Here is a 16,439-nt window from a genome sequence, read left to right on the forward strand (position 1 = left end):
CACTGGCTGATAGAGCTGGTTCTGGACACTGCAGGGGTCAAGTGGTGCTGCAGGCTGCAAACTGACCGGCAAACGTTGATTTGTGTTTGCACAGGGATGGATTCTGCTCACCCTGAAGTGCTTTTGCAAATGTTTCTTGCAACCTGGTCACCTCCACCTGCAGTCAGGCAAGGATCTGAGCTGGAGCAAGGCCTGAGCACAGCTTAGGTGGTAGGAGAATGAGATGCTGCGCTCCCCTTCTCCTCTCACTTCAGGCCAGGACAAAAGGAAGGGGCACGAAGATTTGGAGCCGGCTCTGATGGATGAAGGCAATGCTGCTGCTGAGGAGGCAGGGTGGCACTTCGACCTCACATGCTAATGTCCAGTGCCACTGGCTCAGCTTTCCAAGCAGTGTCTTTCCCTTCTTAATCCCTTTTATCTTCTGGATGCTTAGCTGTCCCTGCAAGAGATTCACTTAATATACACAGTGAGGGAACTGCCCCCAGAGAAACCTACCCCACCTCTCCTCCCTCAGACTGAAGATCTCTAAAATCTCCAGTGACTTGCAAGCCCTGCTGTTTATCCTACCCTTTGGCCCACCAGCTCTACCAGCTCCAGTCTCCGGCTCTCCTGGGAACAGCATTTCATTAACTCTTTGTAAACACAAGGCTCATGAGGCTCTGAACCCGCTTGTGCCTGGGGGCGTGTGTGCTATTGGAGCGTGTCTCAAATTAGCCAATCCTGCTCTTGTCTTTAAAACCAAACTGGAGATGTGTTTGTTCTGCCAAGCTTTTCAACTCAGTTTAATTTAGCTCTGTGAACTTGCCATGTCTCAGGCTCTCTGGAATGTGTCAGGTGGGGTGTATTATAAATATGCATCATCTGATCTCATTGTCTGGCTCAAAGGTTCAGCAGGCAGGAAGAGTCCAGCGAGTGCTAACTACTTCCACTGGCTCAGGGTGACAGTCCAGGTCACAGACAGGCTTACCTCGAGCTGGCTCTGTGCCAGGACAGGCTGCTTTGGACAGGCAGCCTGTATCAGCCTGCAAACAGTGGTGCAACAGCACAAACATAACATTAACTCTAGCAAGGCTGGCAGCTAGAAGGCTTCAAAGCCGCCAGCATAAAGAAAGGAGAAGAATCCCGACTCCTTCCCACTGATTTGCAACGTGTCTGTGAGCAAGGCAGCACATTGCTGAGTGCCTTAGCTAGCCTGCTGTGAAATAGGTGGGGATTTGTGTGGGGAGGTGATAAATGGAAAGGGAACCCTACTGGTTACAGATGCAGGCAGATCTTTGAGCAAATGGCTTATCAGAGGTGTTGTGTGTGGTTATGCTGGTTTTCTGCAGAGCATGGAGGGATCAGGTTGAAGTGAGGAGGAGGCAAGGACAGGAGAAGAGTGTGCACTTCTGTCTGAGCAAACCAGCTTCACTCAGAGCTGCAGTAAACGGGGCCCAGAGACTGACTCGGGTTCCAGATTTACCTGGGGGATGCAAGTTAGTGCACCAGCGATTAGATGGGGCTCTCCCTGGGGCAGCTGAATACACAGCAGACAGGATAGAAAGACAGAACCGGGGTGAGACCCAGCCCTTTCATCCAAATGAAACCTTCCTGCCTGCCAGCACCTCTGTCCCACCCCACAGCTGTCTGTGCCATTTGTCCAGGACTCTATTTCATAGATCTGCTCCTCCCCACCAGCTCAGGCTGGTTGTCACTGTGCATACAGTGCAGCAAGCGCACAATTACCTGGCTGATCCCAGCTTTGCATAAAAAGTCAATCCCAGACAGGCACAGACCCTTGGTGGGGATGTAACGTATCTCGCTTTTAGGTCTTGATCCCAAGAATGTCCAGACTGCTTCATGATGCAAATGTCCCAGCCACACAAGTAGCCTTAAGGGAAGAGACCTTACTTCCAAAAGTGTGACAGACGCCGTCTCTTCTTTCCTTTCTTTTTGCAAAATCCTCCACATCACTCTGTTCCATACCAATAGCAAGTGAGTCACTTCTGCTCTGGCATACCCTTCTCTGGAAGCTCTCCAGTTTATCCATCTTTGCCTCACTTCAAGTTCCCTTTGGGAACATCTCTCTTGCTTTCCTGCAAGCTGGTTCTCCAAAGCTTTCATTGTTCCTCTATTATTATTTACTATTGCGCTCTGCAGCTGTGCTATTTCACCCCGTGGGCACGGCGCGTGTGGACAGCCCCGTCCGTTTGTCTCTGTGCTTTGAACCACCACCACGGCTGTTTGCAGTAAATCTGAGCCACGGCTCTGTCCATACAGACAGACTCGTCAGCCCTGCGGCTGTTTGGACAAGGGTTTTTTCATAGTCAGTGCTATGAAACTATGTGTCAGTTGTGCGCTGCGATTGTGCCTGATGCATCTCTCTGGGATGGGCATTCTTGTCTCGTGGACATTCTTCACTTGTTTGGGAGATGTGAGCAACTGACAGCGTTGGACTGCTGGACGAGATTTAACGGAGTCTTGGGACTGGTGAATTACAGTATCAGCAACGCACAAAATGGTTTAATTGATCTGGTTGGTAGAAAGATCCTCATCTGTTACCGGTTACTTTTGGAAACCCAGACACACACACCGCCAGGTGACTGGGGAGGATGCTTTACAGATAGATAACCACTTTCTCTTCCTTTCTTGTGTCTGCTCGCATCTCCAGAAGAGCTGTGGGAGAACAAAGTAATGAAAGAAATTCTCTGAAAGAGACGGGGGATGGGGTGTCCTTCTTTTCTCCTTAATTGTAATACTGTGAATTAATTCAGTTTCCAGCAGGAACAAGGAGTTCCCAGCAGCCCTTAGACATCCAGATAAGGCTGAGCTGTTCGTTCAGCCCCTTTGGGTTCTCTGGTACCTGCCTCACTGCCAACTGCTTCACACAAAACTTTTTTGAGAGTTTTAAATTATTCGAGCATGACACAGAGCAAGGGCTTTTGCATTCTTAATTGGCAAAGCCTTTTCCCACTCCAGTCTGGAGGCCCCTGAGCTGTCCTGGCAATTTATTCTGATCCTGATTCACAAGCCTTGCAAACATCTTCCCAGGGCTGCCCAAAAGCCCTGTCAATGTAACTGAATCCACATCTGCCAGTTCTTATAATCTTCTCCTGAGTCTTTCCCAGTGTCCTCCTGTTTGACTTACAACACCCCTTCTTGCAGCCACCCTGCCCTCCAGAAAAATCCTCATGGTGCCTCTGGCTTTGCCTGTTAAAGAGGCAATGCAGACAGAGGAGGGAAGGAAATCAGCTGGGTTGCAGATGAGCCTTCCAAATCAGAATAGCCACAGCTCTTCCCCAGGAAGCAGAGATTGAGGAAATAAACAGCTGGAGATGCAAATGAAAGATTTTAAAAAGGAAAAAAAAAAAAATAGAAAAAAGAAAGAGGGAAGAGCCAGCAGAAAGGAAGGTGTCTCTCTACCTCTTCCCTTTTTCTTCTGTTCTCTGCACTTTCTTGCTCTCTCAGGACCTTCACCTCTAATTTATCTTCCTTGTCTCCTGGAGTTTCCTCTTATTGTTGGCAGTTATCCCTGTCACCTTTCACAGCTTCCTAGCTGGACTCCTGCAAAGACGTGACCAACACTTTTGCAGGATGGCTCAGCCTGTCCTCAGGAGAGACCTGCACGTAGGGGCAGGCTTGTTGTCATACGATTGTGTCCTTGTTTGGTACTTGCCGTTCTGTGGAAGCACTGCATCGCCACACAGCCCCCTCTTAGGCAGCTGGATGGGTACCACCAGTGGGATGCTCATACCATAGTCCTGAGAGCTTGGCAAGAAGGACGCACTCTGATAGACACCCCGGAATATTTGCGTTTCTCCTTGTGCTCCTTTGTTCTTCCCCTCTCCTCATCCCCTTACTGTCTTTACCCAGTGCCCTGTATTTACCTTTCTCTCTTCTGCAAACTGATGGCTGCATTTTCCCCTCTTTAAATTTTCCTCACCCCTTTCTGCTATTACACAGCCCTGTTCAAGTTCCTGGAGATTCATTGTAGCTTTATTTATTTATTTCCCTCTTTCTCCTTCCACCACACACATATACACACCTACTGATTTACAGCAGTAGCAGGAGGCTGATGTTCTCTGCTCACTACCTGCCATCCAGAGAGCCATTAGGGGCCAATTCATCATGGAAATGCCCCAGCCAAAGTGACTGGAAAATTCTTTACAGTCACCATCCCTGCCACAATCTCAAATGCTGTCCAGGGGTTTGGATTGCAGCATGTCAGCTGTCTGCCTGAGCATGGCTGTAAGTGAGCTGTCTCAAGGCAGAAATATTATTTACAAGATAATGTGGCTTATGGAGAAGGGAAGAGAAAGAAAAGTGACTGCCACTGCTGAGGACAGTGGGAGCAGAGCCTCACATTCCGATGATTATGGCTTCCTGTCACTCAAAGACCCACAACTCTGAGCTCTTAATTAATGAACAGGAAGGTGGGATGTGGGATGCTGACCAGCAGAGGCTGCGGGGTGTCCTTGCGAGGCAAGGGAAAGCCAGGTTTGCATGGAAGGGGATGGGGGATCAGTACCAGGACAATTCCCAGGGCAAATTCTTCCTTGGTAGCAATGTCTCAGCACGGTGCTGGGAGTTCAAGCATTTTGTACTGATACGGTAAACAAGCCAGTTCTCTGCTGTGCAATTTGTCAGTATTGACCAGGGAGTGGATTTCCCTGGGAAATGTTTATACACCTCAGTTCACTCCGGGATGACAGCAGCAAATCAGAAAGGTGAAGAAGGCTGGCTGTGAGGTGAGGTCTGGGAATAGGCTGTTGGCAACGATTCAGCGCAGTCAGTTCTGCAATTGCACCCGGTAGGTGGGATTTCAGGGAGCCCAGCCTTCGAGGGAAGCAAGCGCTGAATCCATAGATGTGAGGTGGGAGTAGGTGGCAGATTTTCACCCCAAAAAGTCCTGTATAAGTTGTCCTGTGTGGTTTGGGAATCTGTGCAGACATTTTATAACCGTGCACACATGTAAAGTGGGTAGAATTTTGAGGCCTTGGGGATATGTAGTTTAGTGGAGATAGTGGCTACCACCATGATACCCAGAGCCATTACTCTTACGGAATAAGGTCCACATAGTCCAGTATGTAGTCTCGTAAGAGTAGCCAGCCAGTGCATTAAGAAAAGTAAAAAAATAGGTGTAACAGACAAGTTCTGCAAAGCACCTTGTTCCCTCATTCCTGTCTCACTCCCCTCCCCTGAATTTCTTTTCCTTCTCCTCCTCCTCCTTCTTCCTCCATTCCAATTATCTCTTTCTTTCATCATTGCCGGAGCTGTAAGTACAAAGTACCAATTAGCTAGTTTTCAAGTTTAATTAGGTTGGAAGGTAGAGCAAATTAAATCCTTTTATCGTACATTTCAAAGCGCTTTCCCGTCAGGCCCATGGGATAGGTTTCCTTTGAATGAGGTCCATGTTAGTCACCAAGGAGCTGGCCCAGGTCACAGAGCTCTCCAGCCATGGGGCAAGCAGAAGACGAAATGCAAGATGCGATGTATCTCCCCCTTGCTCCTAAATCCTATGCTCAGGACAGCTTTTTGTTAAAGTTTAGGGGTGCATATACCTCTGCTCCACCTCGATAAATTGAGCATTGGTCCTTAGCTCTTCTAAGGTCTACATGAACAGCAAAGCTCTCCTTCATTTCAACAGCACCAGGAATTCAGTGAAGACACTGTGACAAAGCCCTGCAGAAGGCTTTCAAGATAGTTAAATATCAAGTGGCAGATCCACACGAGTCCCTCCACACCACATGGGGTGGCTGCTTGGAAACCCCTTTACTCTCTAAACCCTTCTTCCTTCGAGGACAGAACAAAAGCAGAAAAACAGATTCAGGAATAACCACCTGATTCAAGGAGAAATTGCAGAATAGAGTAAGGAAGTGGTTAGCTCTTGGAGACACAGTGGGCTGCAATTGTAGCCACAGATTTCTGTTCCCCTTGAGCTCTGACTACTGCGTTTCAGTGTGACTTGTCTCCCTCCGTGAAGCTGCCTGCACACAGCTACCTGAGATGGTTTCAGAGCACATCGGTGTCTTTTCTGCTGGAGTCCCTGGCTCTGCTGGTCTTTGTGCCTTCCCAGTTGTGTTGTCTGATGCTCTAACCTTCTCTCCTGTGCTTACCTGTGTGTTGCAGATAAGCCACTGCCTCAGGGTGCTCCAGGAGGCATTATTGGGATCGTGGGAGGAGTCATCGCAGCAGCTCTCATCATCGGCGTGGCTGTCACCGTAATTATTGTCTACAGGCGGCAACAAAAGAACCGCACTGAAACGGACAATGACCTGTAAGTAGCCCCAAGCTCACAGGAGTCCAGCACTGGTGGCGCAGGTGCTATCGGATGGGGCAGCAGACAGAGAGCACCTGTGCACAAGAAAATCTTGGCACCAAATCGTTTCTCCTGCCATTTCTTCCTGCCTGCCACCCTCTGGCTCTTCTGACTCTCTTCCCTTCCTTGGGGCCCCCTAGCACTTTCCATCCTGCCGTGTCCTATTTTTAAATTCTTATCGCAAACCTTAAGTGGAAACTGAAGCACAATGATGTTCACTCGGTGCTGCTTTTGCTGTAGCATATCCTTGGACATGGTGCTCAGCGCCACTCTCACCTCCAGTGGTAGGAGAGGATCCTATCCTTCCTTCTCCAGAGAAATGGCTTCAGGCTCCTGAATTAGGCTGAGTCACGTTCCATCGTCAGAGAGGGGTTCCTGATAGACCCTGAGCACCTCTGAATGTATCCCAAAGAGTCCAGAATGGATTCACATCCACTCAGCTTTCCTGTTTTATACATATGGTGCCAGCCTGAAGACACAAACTCTGGCAATAGTAGCAGTAGGGGCAGGGGACGCCCCAGGGGCCCCTCTTTGGCAGGTACTTGCTTTGCTGTGCCCTGTGCTGTGCAGCACAGATCCCAGGCAGGGAATTCGGTGGTGTGGCGTTCAGCCCATGCAGCATGAACAGAGCCCTCTTCAGAAGTGTTTACCCTGGCCTCTTCCTGAAAAGCTCCGTCTTGTCACTGCCTTTCCACAAGAGCACCCCCTCCCTCCTTTCCCTCCCACCTCACAGGGGAGGCACGGAAAGCCCAAAGGCCAGAAGTTGCTTTTATCTTCCACAGCCCCCCACCTTATTGTTGTTACATCTTGGCCCCATTTTGTGCTCCATTTAATCCCATTTGAGAGAGGGCATCGAAGGATAACAGCAGAGGGAGGGGAAGAGAACGGGGAAAGCGGGAGGAGAGACAGAAAGGCACACAAACAAAACAATAGCACCACAAGGTGAAATTGCATCAACAGCATCAGCCCGATGATAGAGATGTGTTCAGACAATCCACTTCCCACAATGACCCTCCACCAGGCAGAGGGAAGAGCCACTTTAGCTGAGAATAGAAACACAACGGTGCCCTAGTCTGCAGAGGTGCTGCCTCTATTGTGGAGTCTGCTCCAAAGCCTCTGAAAGTTAATGGCATTTCTTTTCTTCTGAGCCAGAAAGTCAGTGTTTTGCAGAGCCTCGGGGACCCGTTTTACCCTCACCCGTACACTCTGATCCCACGCTGGAATCCGTTGGGTTGCCAAGGAAAGTCACCCGTTGCTATCAGAAGATCTGGTGAAGTTTGTACAAAAGGAAGGGAGGGGGAGCCAGCTAATTAGTGCATCAGAGTTCTAATAAGTTTTGTAAAAGGATTAGACACATCTGTGCATATGAACAGAATGCACAGAGACAGTCTCTAGGCTGGGATTATAATGGCTGCCAACCCGTATGCTCTGGGGCAAAAGCTGATCCCCTGACAGGGTTCAGGGATCAGTGTCCTGCGTGGCAGAGCGTGGCTCTGAGGAAGATTCAAAGTCCTACTGAGAAGCCTGTGGCAGGGGATACCATTCCAGATAAGCTCCCGGATCGAGGGCGATGTTACCTTGTTGATTTGCAGTGACTGCTGCCAGACACTTCCTGGTACCCTACAGCCATAAAATAAGCCAGCTCCCACGGGATGATTTGAAGCCATTCCAAAACACTGCCAGGAGACAGGTATCCCAGCTGCACCCCTGGGATCTGCAATCCGACATGGGGATTTGCTTGGAATTAGGAACAGAATGCTAGGAGGGAGTATATTTCTATTAACAATTCTAATTGGGGTGAGAAAAAGGGCATGGGTGGGGCATTACTGAGGATAATCTATATAATTATATTGGCAGTTTGGTGACTAACACAAATCCTTGGTACATGGCAGATCCGGCTTGTTACAGCACATCAAAGCAAGCAGACCCCGTTCTCTTGCTCTCTAACCAGCAGCCACTTCTTTATCTGCAGAATTGACTTGCCTCCATCTCACAAACCTGCCCCTCCACCAAAGAGGAAACAGGAGATGAAAAGCCACCTGACTGCAGAAGACATCCAGGTACGCCTGCCCAGCCCAGCTGCGAGTTCCTTCCCCAGCCGGGAAAACTGATTTCAAGCAGTGCCAGCAGTACCTAAACTTTGGAAAACTGGGTTTGTAAAAGCAAAGAAGACCATGGCCTAAGTGTGAGGGCAGAAAGTAAGGACTTGTCTACCCACAATTCCCAAAGATTGGCACTAATCAAAAGCTATACTTGGATCCTGTTTACTCCCTTTTGTGGGGCTTGAATTCTAAATGAGATGGTGTTCGATGGGCTCTCAGGTATGAGGGTTTAGGAGGACTTTGGAGCATCTCCACCATTTTGAATGTCGTGAGTGGTAGAGGGGTGTGAGAACACAAGAAAGAGGACAGAAGGCAAATAATATGGTAGGAGCAAGGGGGAAGGTGAGATGATCTTAAAGGTCTTTTCCAACTTAAATAATTCTTTCATCGTGATACCTTGTGGTGGTGTCACCTGAAGCAGATGTTGCCCCAGGCTGTGACAGAAGGATAGTACTTGCTCTTCTCATCCCTCTTCTCTCTCCTCTGTTACAGGTTGTTCACTTAGACAACATGAAACACGAGGAGGAAATACAGAAACTCCCTCTGCAGCCTCCATACTACGACATGGCAGCCACCGAGCCCTCTCCCTACACTGACAAACTGGTAAGGAGATCAGGGTGCTGATACTGCTGCCTGGCCTTGTTCTCCCCCCCGCCCCCCCCCCCCCCCCCCCCTGCCTTTCACACAGGGTCTCTCGCCCTAAAAAACAAAAGACCCCCCCAATGCGCAGAGGTGAACAAGCAGCCTTCACAGCCCAGGAGCATCCTCTCCCAGAGGAAGGGAACCTCCACACTGACCTCAGCCCACCTCTGAAATACCACTGACCCTGTTTCAGCACTTGCCCCTTTACCCTTGGTTTCCATAGGACCTATAGGTGTGACTGTATGGGTCATTCCTCAGTAAAATGCCCTGCCTATTCCAAGTCTGTATCAGAGGACTATCACAGCCTGTGGTAGTCTCATCTTTACCTAGATATGAAAGCTAAGCCTATCTGTCCCACTCCGGTTACTCTTCATCTCCTGCAACTGACCCCGTTAGAGTTTGCAGCTGAATGAAGCAGCTCTCCAAGAGCAGCATGCGCTGCAGTGAGAGCTTCAGAAAGCAATTATCTGCAGGGCAGAGCGTGCCAGTCTTTGACTCTCAATTGACAACAAGTTCTTTAAACCCCCTTTTTTTGTGTGGATTTGTTCGGCTTCAGATAGGGAGATGCTAATGTGAGGCAGCAGCAGCAGCAAGATTAAGGGTCCTGGGGAGATGTTAGCAGCCATGCAGGAAAGGCTGGTTTTCAAGGACTGAGGGTGAAGGAGGAAATGTTAGATGCAAAGGGATAGGAAACAGAAAACAGGTAGGATTAGATTCCTCCCTTGACAAGAAAACAAAACCCCTTCCTCCTCCCAGGCCTGGGACAATATCCTTTCCCTCCCTCACCCTGTGGCATGGGGCTGCTCCCCCCACCCTCCATGGGAGATGCAGGTTCCCCACGTAAACGCTGCAGGTCTCTCTCAAACTCTTCCTCAATGAGTGGTGATCTCAGCAACGTGAGCCCATTTATTTGAGAAAACAGTGCAAATACCAGGCCATACTAGAATAATATTTTATGAACATTAACTAATTATAACCCTCCCTCCAGTTCATCCTGGTATGACCCTTTAATGCATATTCCTGTGCAGATAACAGAAGGACAGGGCCCAGTGACCTTTAGCTAGCAGAAGTCTGCAGTGAGACAGATGCTGAGGGCGCTGGAAATAAAAAGACACAGTTCTGTGCCAAGCTGTGTTGATGTGATCCTATTTGCTTCATCCTGGCTGGACGTGGCTGATGTCCCTAAAGAAATACTTCCCTCTGGAGCCCTTCCTCAGTCCTGGGGCTTGTCTCCAGCTCTTTCTAATCCTTGCTGAGTGGTAACTGAGTTTTAAATGAAAGAGAGGGTGCTAGAGCGAGATGGGCTGCTCTTTGGAGAGCATCTGAGAGCCAAATTTCAGGCAAGCAGGAGGACGGAAGAGCTCATTTTGGGAAATAACGAGCAGTCAGTTAATTAAGTGGCAGAGTTAGTGATGTGAGATGGGGCCTGATGGGTAGCTGCTTTGTAACCATGGGAACAGAGTTTGCTGCTCTCAATCCTGGTCTGAGATGATACATTTCCATGTCCCATGCTTGGCACTCGCTACTCCTTACCCATGATTTTAGCCAAGAGGTGATGGACTGTGGAGCCCTCATTTCATTTGGCCCATGAAGAAACTGCCTTTGCAGTAGGGATGCCATGTCTGGGTGACTCAGCCACTGCTGCCACAGCTCTGCTTGCTCTTGGCACAAGTCTAGCACAGCTGTGAATTGGACCTGTCCTCTGGTCAGCTTGGCTGACCGTCCCTGTAAATGATATCAGGCTCCCCCATCGCGCGCACACATCATGCTTTGGCTTTTTGCCCCAGGAATGAGATGAGGCTTGCTCCCGTTTCTTGCTAAATCAGTGTATCCTTTGGGCAGGCAGCAGGCTATTCAAGTTTGTGACTGGCAAGGGGAAGGAAGGTGTCACTTTGCTGCCAAGGAATGTTGGTTTTGCTGGATTTTTCCCAGATAACACAGGCAGCATGTGCTGCCATGGCCAGGGCCAGGTGTGCATCACATTGCCCAGCCACGCTTTGCAAAGGATCCAGCTCTCTCCTTCCCCCCTACAGGACCACTCACGGGCATCACCATGTCACACACATGCACTTCCCTGCGGAGGGGACGCTGAGGAGTGTCTGGCTGGGACAGCACTCACATGGAGCCCTCCAGGGAGCAGCCGCAGCGATAGTGGTGGTTACCAAAACCAGCTCGCTCAGCTCAGGCCCAGTGAGACACTCCGGCGGTGTGCTAAGGGAGTGAGCAAGGCCAGCTAGACCTGCGCGGTGCTTTGCCTGAGAGATGGGCCAGTTGGAGGATGAGGAGGGAAGCACATTCCCTTCAGCTTCACTGACTCTCTGCCAACCTCCCTTTGATATAACCCCGTTCCTAACTGTGTTCAGACGCAAATGTAGGCAGCTGCTCTGTTGTATATGGGATTCTGGGATCCTTTAGAGGGGAAGACACAAAAGGCAGGCAGGATATTCTTGTTCTGCTTGTATTTCATCTGTAGATTTGAGTTGGGAAGGTAGTGAAGAAGATGAGAGTTGAAGGGAATGGATTCTGCAGGAAAATGGGGCGGGTGCATTCAGCTTTAAATGAATTGTGCAAAGCCTCGTAATTTGGGATAAACCAGCTTCATCACAAGGCAGCATGAAAGCCACTGCCTGGGGTTGACAATTTCACAGCACTAGAATGGGAGTCAGAAAGTGATTAGAGATGGCAAAGAGCGAGGGAGGGGGAAATGGGAGAGGTGCCAGGAGAAAATCAGAGAGGCAGGTGGAGCAGGGATCCACGGAGAGGGTCCGCAGGCACGCGTGTGTGGACAGGTACAGATGCGTGCTGGCAGGGGACCAGGTGGAAGGGAGAGGCTGGAGCATCTGCTGGGACAAGATACCTGCAGAAGGGAACTGTGTCAGAGGTTACAAATGAATATGTATGTTTATGTGTTGCAAACTGTGGGAAAGATAACATGAAGCTAACTGCACAGAAGTAGGCAAGGAGGCTGCAGTTGACGACTAAAGGTACAGAAGTGGGCACAGGGGTGGTGGGGTTGCCCGTGGCATTGGTGTCTCAGCTCTTGGGTAAAAGCTTTGGTTTATGTGAGGATATCTAAGCAGGCGTGAATGGGGTGGAAAGGTGAGTGTGTTTCAGACAGCACCTGCAAAGACTATGCATGTCAGAGTGCTGGTACCTATGCATGTCAACGTGCAGAGTAACGTGTGTGAGTAAAAGCAGAGGTGTGCTCTGTGCATATGGCAGTGCCTATGTGTCATGTAGATGCTGTGTGTTGTGTGTGAGAGAGCACATGAGCAAGAGAGGTGGAGGTACAAGTGCCTGTAGGAGCACAAGTATGATTAGTGTACGTGTCAGCGATACCCATTTGCACAGATAGAAAGGAAAGTTCCATTGCTGCAGACAGCAAAATAATTCCTTTGAGTTTACAGGGCAATTACCAGGGTGCCGATGCTGATGATTTACACAGAGCGCTTGCATGTGGCAGTACTAGACCTTGTATACAAGTCACATTATTGATATTGTAATAAATTTTGCTCCAAACAAGCAGCAGGGAGCAGTTGCAAGCCCAAGAGTGGCAGAAAGCAGGGGAATCCCGTGGATAAAACACCTCCAGGGCGAAGGAAGCACGATCTGGGAGAGGAGTGAGGCAAAGTAGGATAGAAATGAGGCAGTAAAGACTTTGTCTTTCTCCGGGACTAGAGGAAGTACCGAGATGTAAAGTTCAAGGGGAGAGTTCTGTGGAGCATAGGTTTAGGTTTGAGACTAATGGAGATGGAGTTGGCATTACTAGTTTTCTTCAGTGTCCATAGACGCTTAGCCTGGGTCCAGACACGAAGCAGAGAGGCCGCGGGACACAGAGCTTTCACACAACAGCTTGCCACTGCCATCTGGTCACCTCCCCCTGGGCAGGACAGAGGGCACCCCAAGCCTCCTCCAGCTCCGCTGAGCACCGCGGGGAGCCCCTGTTCCCCTTCCCCCTCATCCCTGTGGCCGAGAGGCACCACCAGGGAGCCGACCCCCGCCAGGGCACAGCACCGAGAGAATCACTCACTGAATAACCCCTTCCAGCAACGGGCATTAAACCAGCTCATTACAGGGCTATAAAACGGCTTCTGAAAACGGCTCTGCCACAGCTGGTGCGTGGCTGAGGACACTTCTTCCAAACAAAGAGAAGAAAAACATTTTCAAATTAAACACCTTTTGCATAATTGCCATGTGGTGCAGCCATTTTGGAAAGGGGATAGGGAAATTGGAAAGCTCTTTCATTTGGAAGAGACAACTCTCTCCTCTCAGAGAGGCTTAGCAGATGCTTGGCTGATGCTGGCACAGAAACCAGACCCAAAAGTGAGTATTAATGAAGCTGCACAGGGCAGGTAGCCAGAGGACCCCCTCACACCTTGGCTACTGACACCAGGGCTCCTCCTGGTGACTCATTTTCCCCACTGAGCAGTGAGGTTTCCAGGCCATCCTGCCTTCCAGGGATCTCTGACCATTACTATGTGCAAAACGTGAAAGATGTCTGGATAGGAACGATCCGGCAAATTGGATAATATTCCATTCATGCAGTTCTTGCTGATAAGCCTGCTTAGTAAGGGAATACCCATAAATACTTTCATGCCAAAGGAGGATGCTTTTAGCGTCTATTAGACATTATTACAATGAGAAAATCATGCTGCACAGTTAATCTGGAGTAGCATACTGGTGCAGTCAAGCCTCGTGTTAAAACGTAGCACTTAAGAACTCTAACAGCCCCCGCGCTAGGGCAAAACAACAGCATTGGCTAAGCAGTGTCGTTTCCCTACGGTAATGCGTCTGCTGCAAACCTGCCCTTGGAGCTATGGCTTTGAAACCTCTCCCTCCAGATTTCTCCTTCCCAACACCCAAAATTCAAGCCTTCCCCATGATTTTCACTCACGCCCCCAACCCTGCATTTGCCTCCAGTGTGCTGCAATGAACCCCGAATTCCAGCTCAGGTATCCGATAAGGTTTGAATTCACCGAACAACCCCCGGCTAAGGAAAATGCTGATCCCCGAGGGGTTGATGGGGAGATCAGTGCAGCGGGATGCTGCTGGGAGCAGCCCCAGTAAAAGGGGCAGTTGGGGCAGCTGCTGGGAGTGCTGCCTGCCTGGGCTGAGTCGCTCAGCTCAAGGGTGGATTTGGGGAGCAGTGCCATTGGGACCTTTGCTTTGATTTGAGATTTTACCTGACTGATTGTTCATTACCTCCCTACCTCCCTCTTTTTAACTGTTTTTTCTTCCTCCCCCCCTCCCTTTCTTCTCTCTCCCTCCACCCTTCACACACTCCCTCTCCCGTCTCATTCACTCACGCCTCACCTTCTGCACGGTTCCTGTGTTCTCACTCCCCTGCCTCCCCACTTCAACCCCAACTCCTCCCTCCTGTGTCCCCATCGCCTTGCTGCTCTCTTCTCTCCAGAACTCTGGCAACAAGGACTGTGATGTCCACTATGCAGAGCTGGACACTTCAGCTCTGGCCTCGTCACCCAGCCCTCGGACCTCCATCCATGCTGGCGGAGACCTAGTCGAGTATGCAACCATCCAGCCCAACTTACGCTAGCGCATGTCACTCTAGGCCCTTTCCCCTCAGATTCTGGCCTCAAGGTACACGATCGCACTCTGCCTTCCTCACTGCACCCCTCCGAAGTCAGTGCTCCCCCCGCATCTCCTCCCCCCCTGTGGAGTGACCCCTGTGCATCCCATCCGTCCTTCTGCCCACTCCCTCCACCTCCTGCACGCTGCCCACCGTGGCTGCTCTCTTTGCTACCCTTATTTCTGGGGGTGCCGACAGGGATGCCTTTGCCTTGTCTTGCCTTCTGTGCATGCTCTTTGCAGTGTTTTCCTTTGCTTTCTACAGCGAAGTGAGGCATGTGGGGGGGAAAGGGTTAATGGCTTTGTTTCAGAACAGGGGTCTGCCCCCTCTGCAGTCAGTGTGACTGGAGACACAGGGAGAAATGAGGTGGGTTTGAAGGGTCCAGCTCTTGGTGTGGGACTTGGTTTGGGGCATTTTTGTAAGGCTCAGCAGCATGAAGCAGAGCAGCAATACTAGGAAGTGCAGGGGCTGAAGCCAAAAGCCTCATGGACACGCTAAGAGGCCCTTTCCAAGCTAGTCAGTACAAGAAGGGGAGGGAAAGAGAAGGCGGTTGTCTGAAAGAAAAAAGAAAAAATAAAAAAGAAGAGTTTGTGTGCATGGAAGCAACTATAGATAAGATGGAGCATATGTGCATGTGTGAAAGAACAAAGTGGGAGAGTATGTGAGAGAATATGGGAACATGTAAAGGTTCCTGCATCTGAAAGAGTCAGTGAATAAGAGACAGTCAGAGAGGGACCACGTATGTGAAAAGAGCTCGCTTTGCGTGAGGTTGATGCAGACAGTATGTTGGATGTTTGAGAGAGAGGGAGAGAAATTATTTTCTTTGGTGCTCTCCTTCTCAAAACTAGAGACCAGACCTGACTGTTTCCCTGTTCTCATGTTTTTCTGACCACTTTAACCACCACCAAGCTCCTTCAAGCTCAGGTCCTGTGGCAGGGACCGCTCAGGACTCAGCTTGCATTTAAACCTACAAGTGGTTGTTCTGGACCATCTCTAGATATCAGTGACCCTTTGAAATGCAATGGTGTCTGCAGTGGAAAAAGGTGTCTTCAGCTCTTCTTACATTCCCTTACCCTGTAATCACACCCTTTTCTCAGGTATTAAAGCCACCAGGTTTCTGTCTGAAAGGCAGGCAACTTTCCCGCCCCATGGGACATTTGCTGGGTGATGCCAGAGCTGTTAGCCAAGAAACTGCCACTGGCAGCCCCGTCCTTGGCCGTGACTCTCCCTGGGTCCCAGGTATCCCCCGAGTTGTGGTGACTTGCTCCTTCCCCTTTAACTTGCTGCCTTTTAAATGGGAGGAAGCAGCTGTGGGTTTAATGGGGCTACAGCCCCACAGGGGTGCTCCATGAAGAGGTGCAGAGAAGGATGGGGAGACAAGGAAGAAAGGAAAGGGAGAGATGAGGTGCTTTACAGCTCACTGAATCCCTCCCAGGTCGCCCAGGATAGATCAGGAGGCACACACAGCAGCAGTAGCTTGGGATGGGGATGGGTGGCCTGGAGAAGAAGATAAGAGGCAAGGGAACTGGGTCCTTAGGAAGGAGGGGGACAGCTCTGTGCAGGACGATAAGCAGGAGAGACCCAGCATTTTTAAGAAGTCCCACTGGACAGGGCCGTTGATTGGTACCTCCTTGCAGGCTAGGAACATCCAGCTAATGGTGGGTGAAGGTGGAGCACAAACCCCCGGGTGGAAGGCGTGCAGCGGGCTAGTTCAGTTTGCCTTTGTCCCTGTGGTCCCTGGTTTTCCTGTGTTGGAAGCAGCCCTGTAGCTCCCCTGCTGTAGCAAAAGCCTCCTAGGTAAGTGTCTGCA

The 16,439-nt window shown here is 50.1% G+C and overlaps 1 protein-coding gene across 2 annotated transcripts in view; it reads left to right on the forward strand.

The window, feature by feature from the left end:
• NECTIN1 (nectin cell adhesion molecule 1) overlaps window positions 1–16,439 on the forward strand; it is a 106,844-nt gene that overhangs the window by 80,640 nt on the left and 9,765 nt on the right. The window contains exons 6-9 of one of the 2 annotated variants that reach the window (XM_055728517.1): window positions 6,109–6,256; window positions 8,271–8,358; window positions 8,893–9,003; window positions 14,456–14,640. In XM_055728517.1, the coding sequence (XP_055584492.1) occupies window positions 6,109–6,256; window positions 8,271–8,358; window positions 8,893–9,003; window positions 14,456–14,596 (488 nt within the window). In that variant the 3' untranslated portion in view covers window positions 14,597–14,640. The remainder of the gene's footprint in view (window positions 1–6,108; window positions 6,257–8,270; window positions 8,359–8,892; window positions 9,004–14,455; window positions 14,641–16,439) is intronic. The other variant, XM_055728515.1, reaches the window with a different exon arrangement.

Source organism: Falco cherrug, chromosome 17, assembly GCF_023634085.1.
Source record: "Falco cherrug isolate bFalChe1 chromosome 17, bFalChe1.pri, whole genome shotgun sequence".
NCBI classification, from domain to species: domain Eukaryota; kingdom Metazoa; phylum Chordata; class Aves; order Falconiformes; family Falconidae; genus Falco; species Falco cherrug.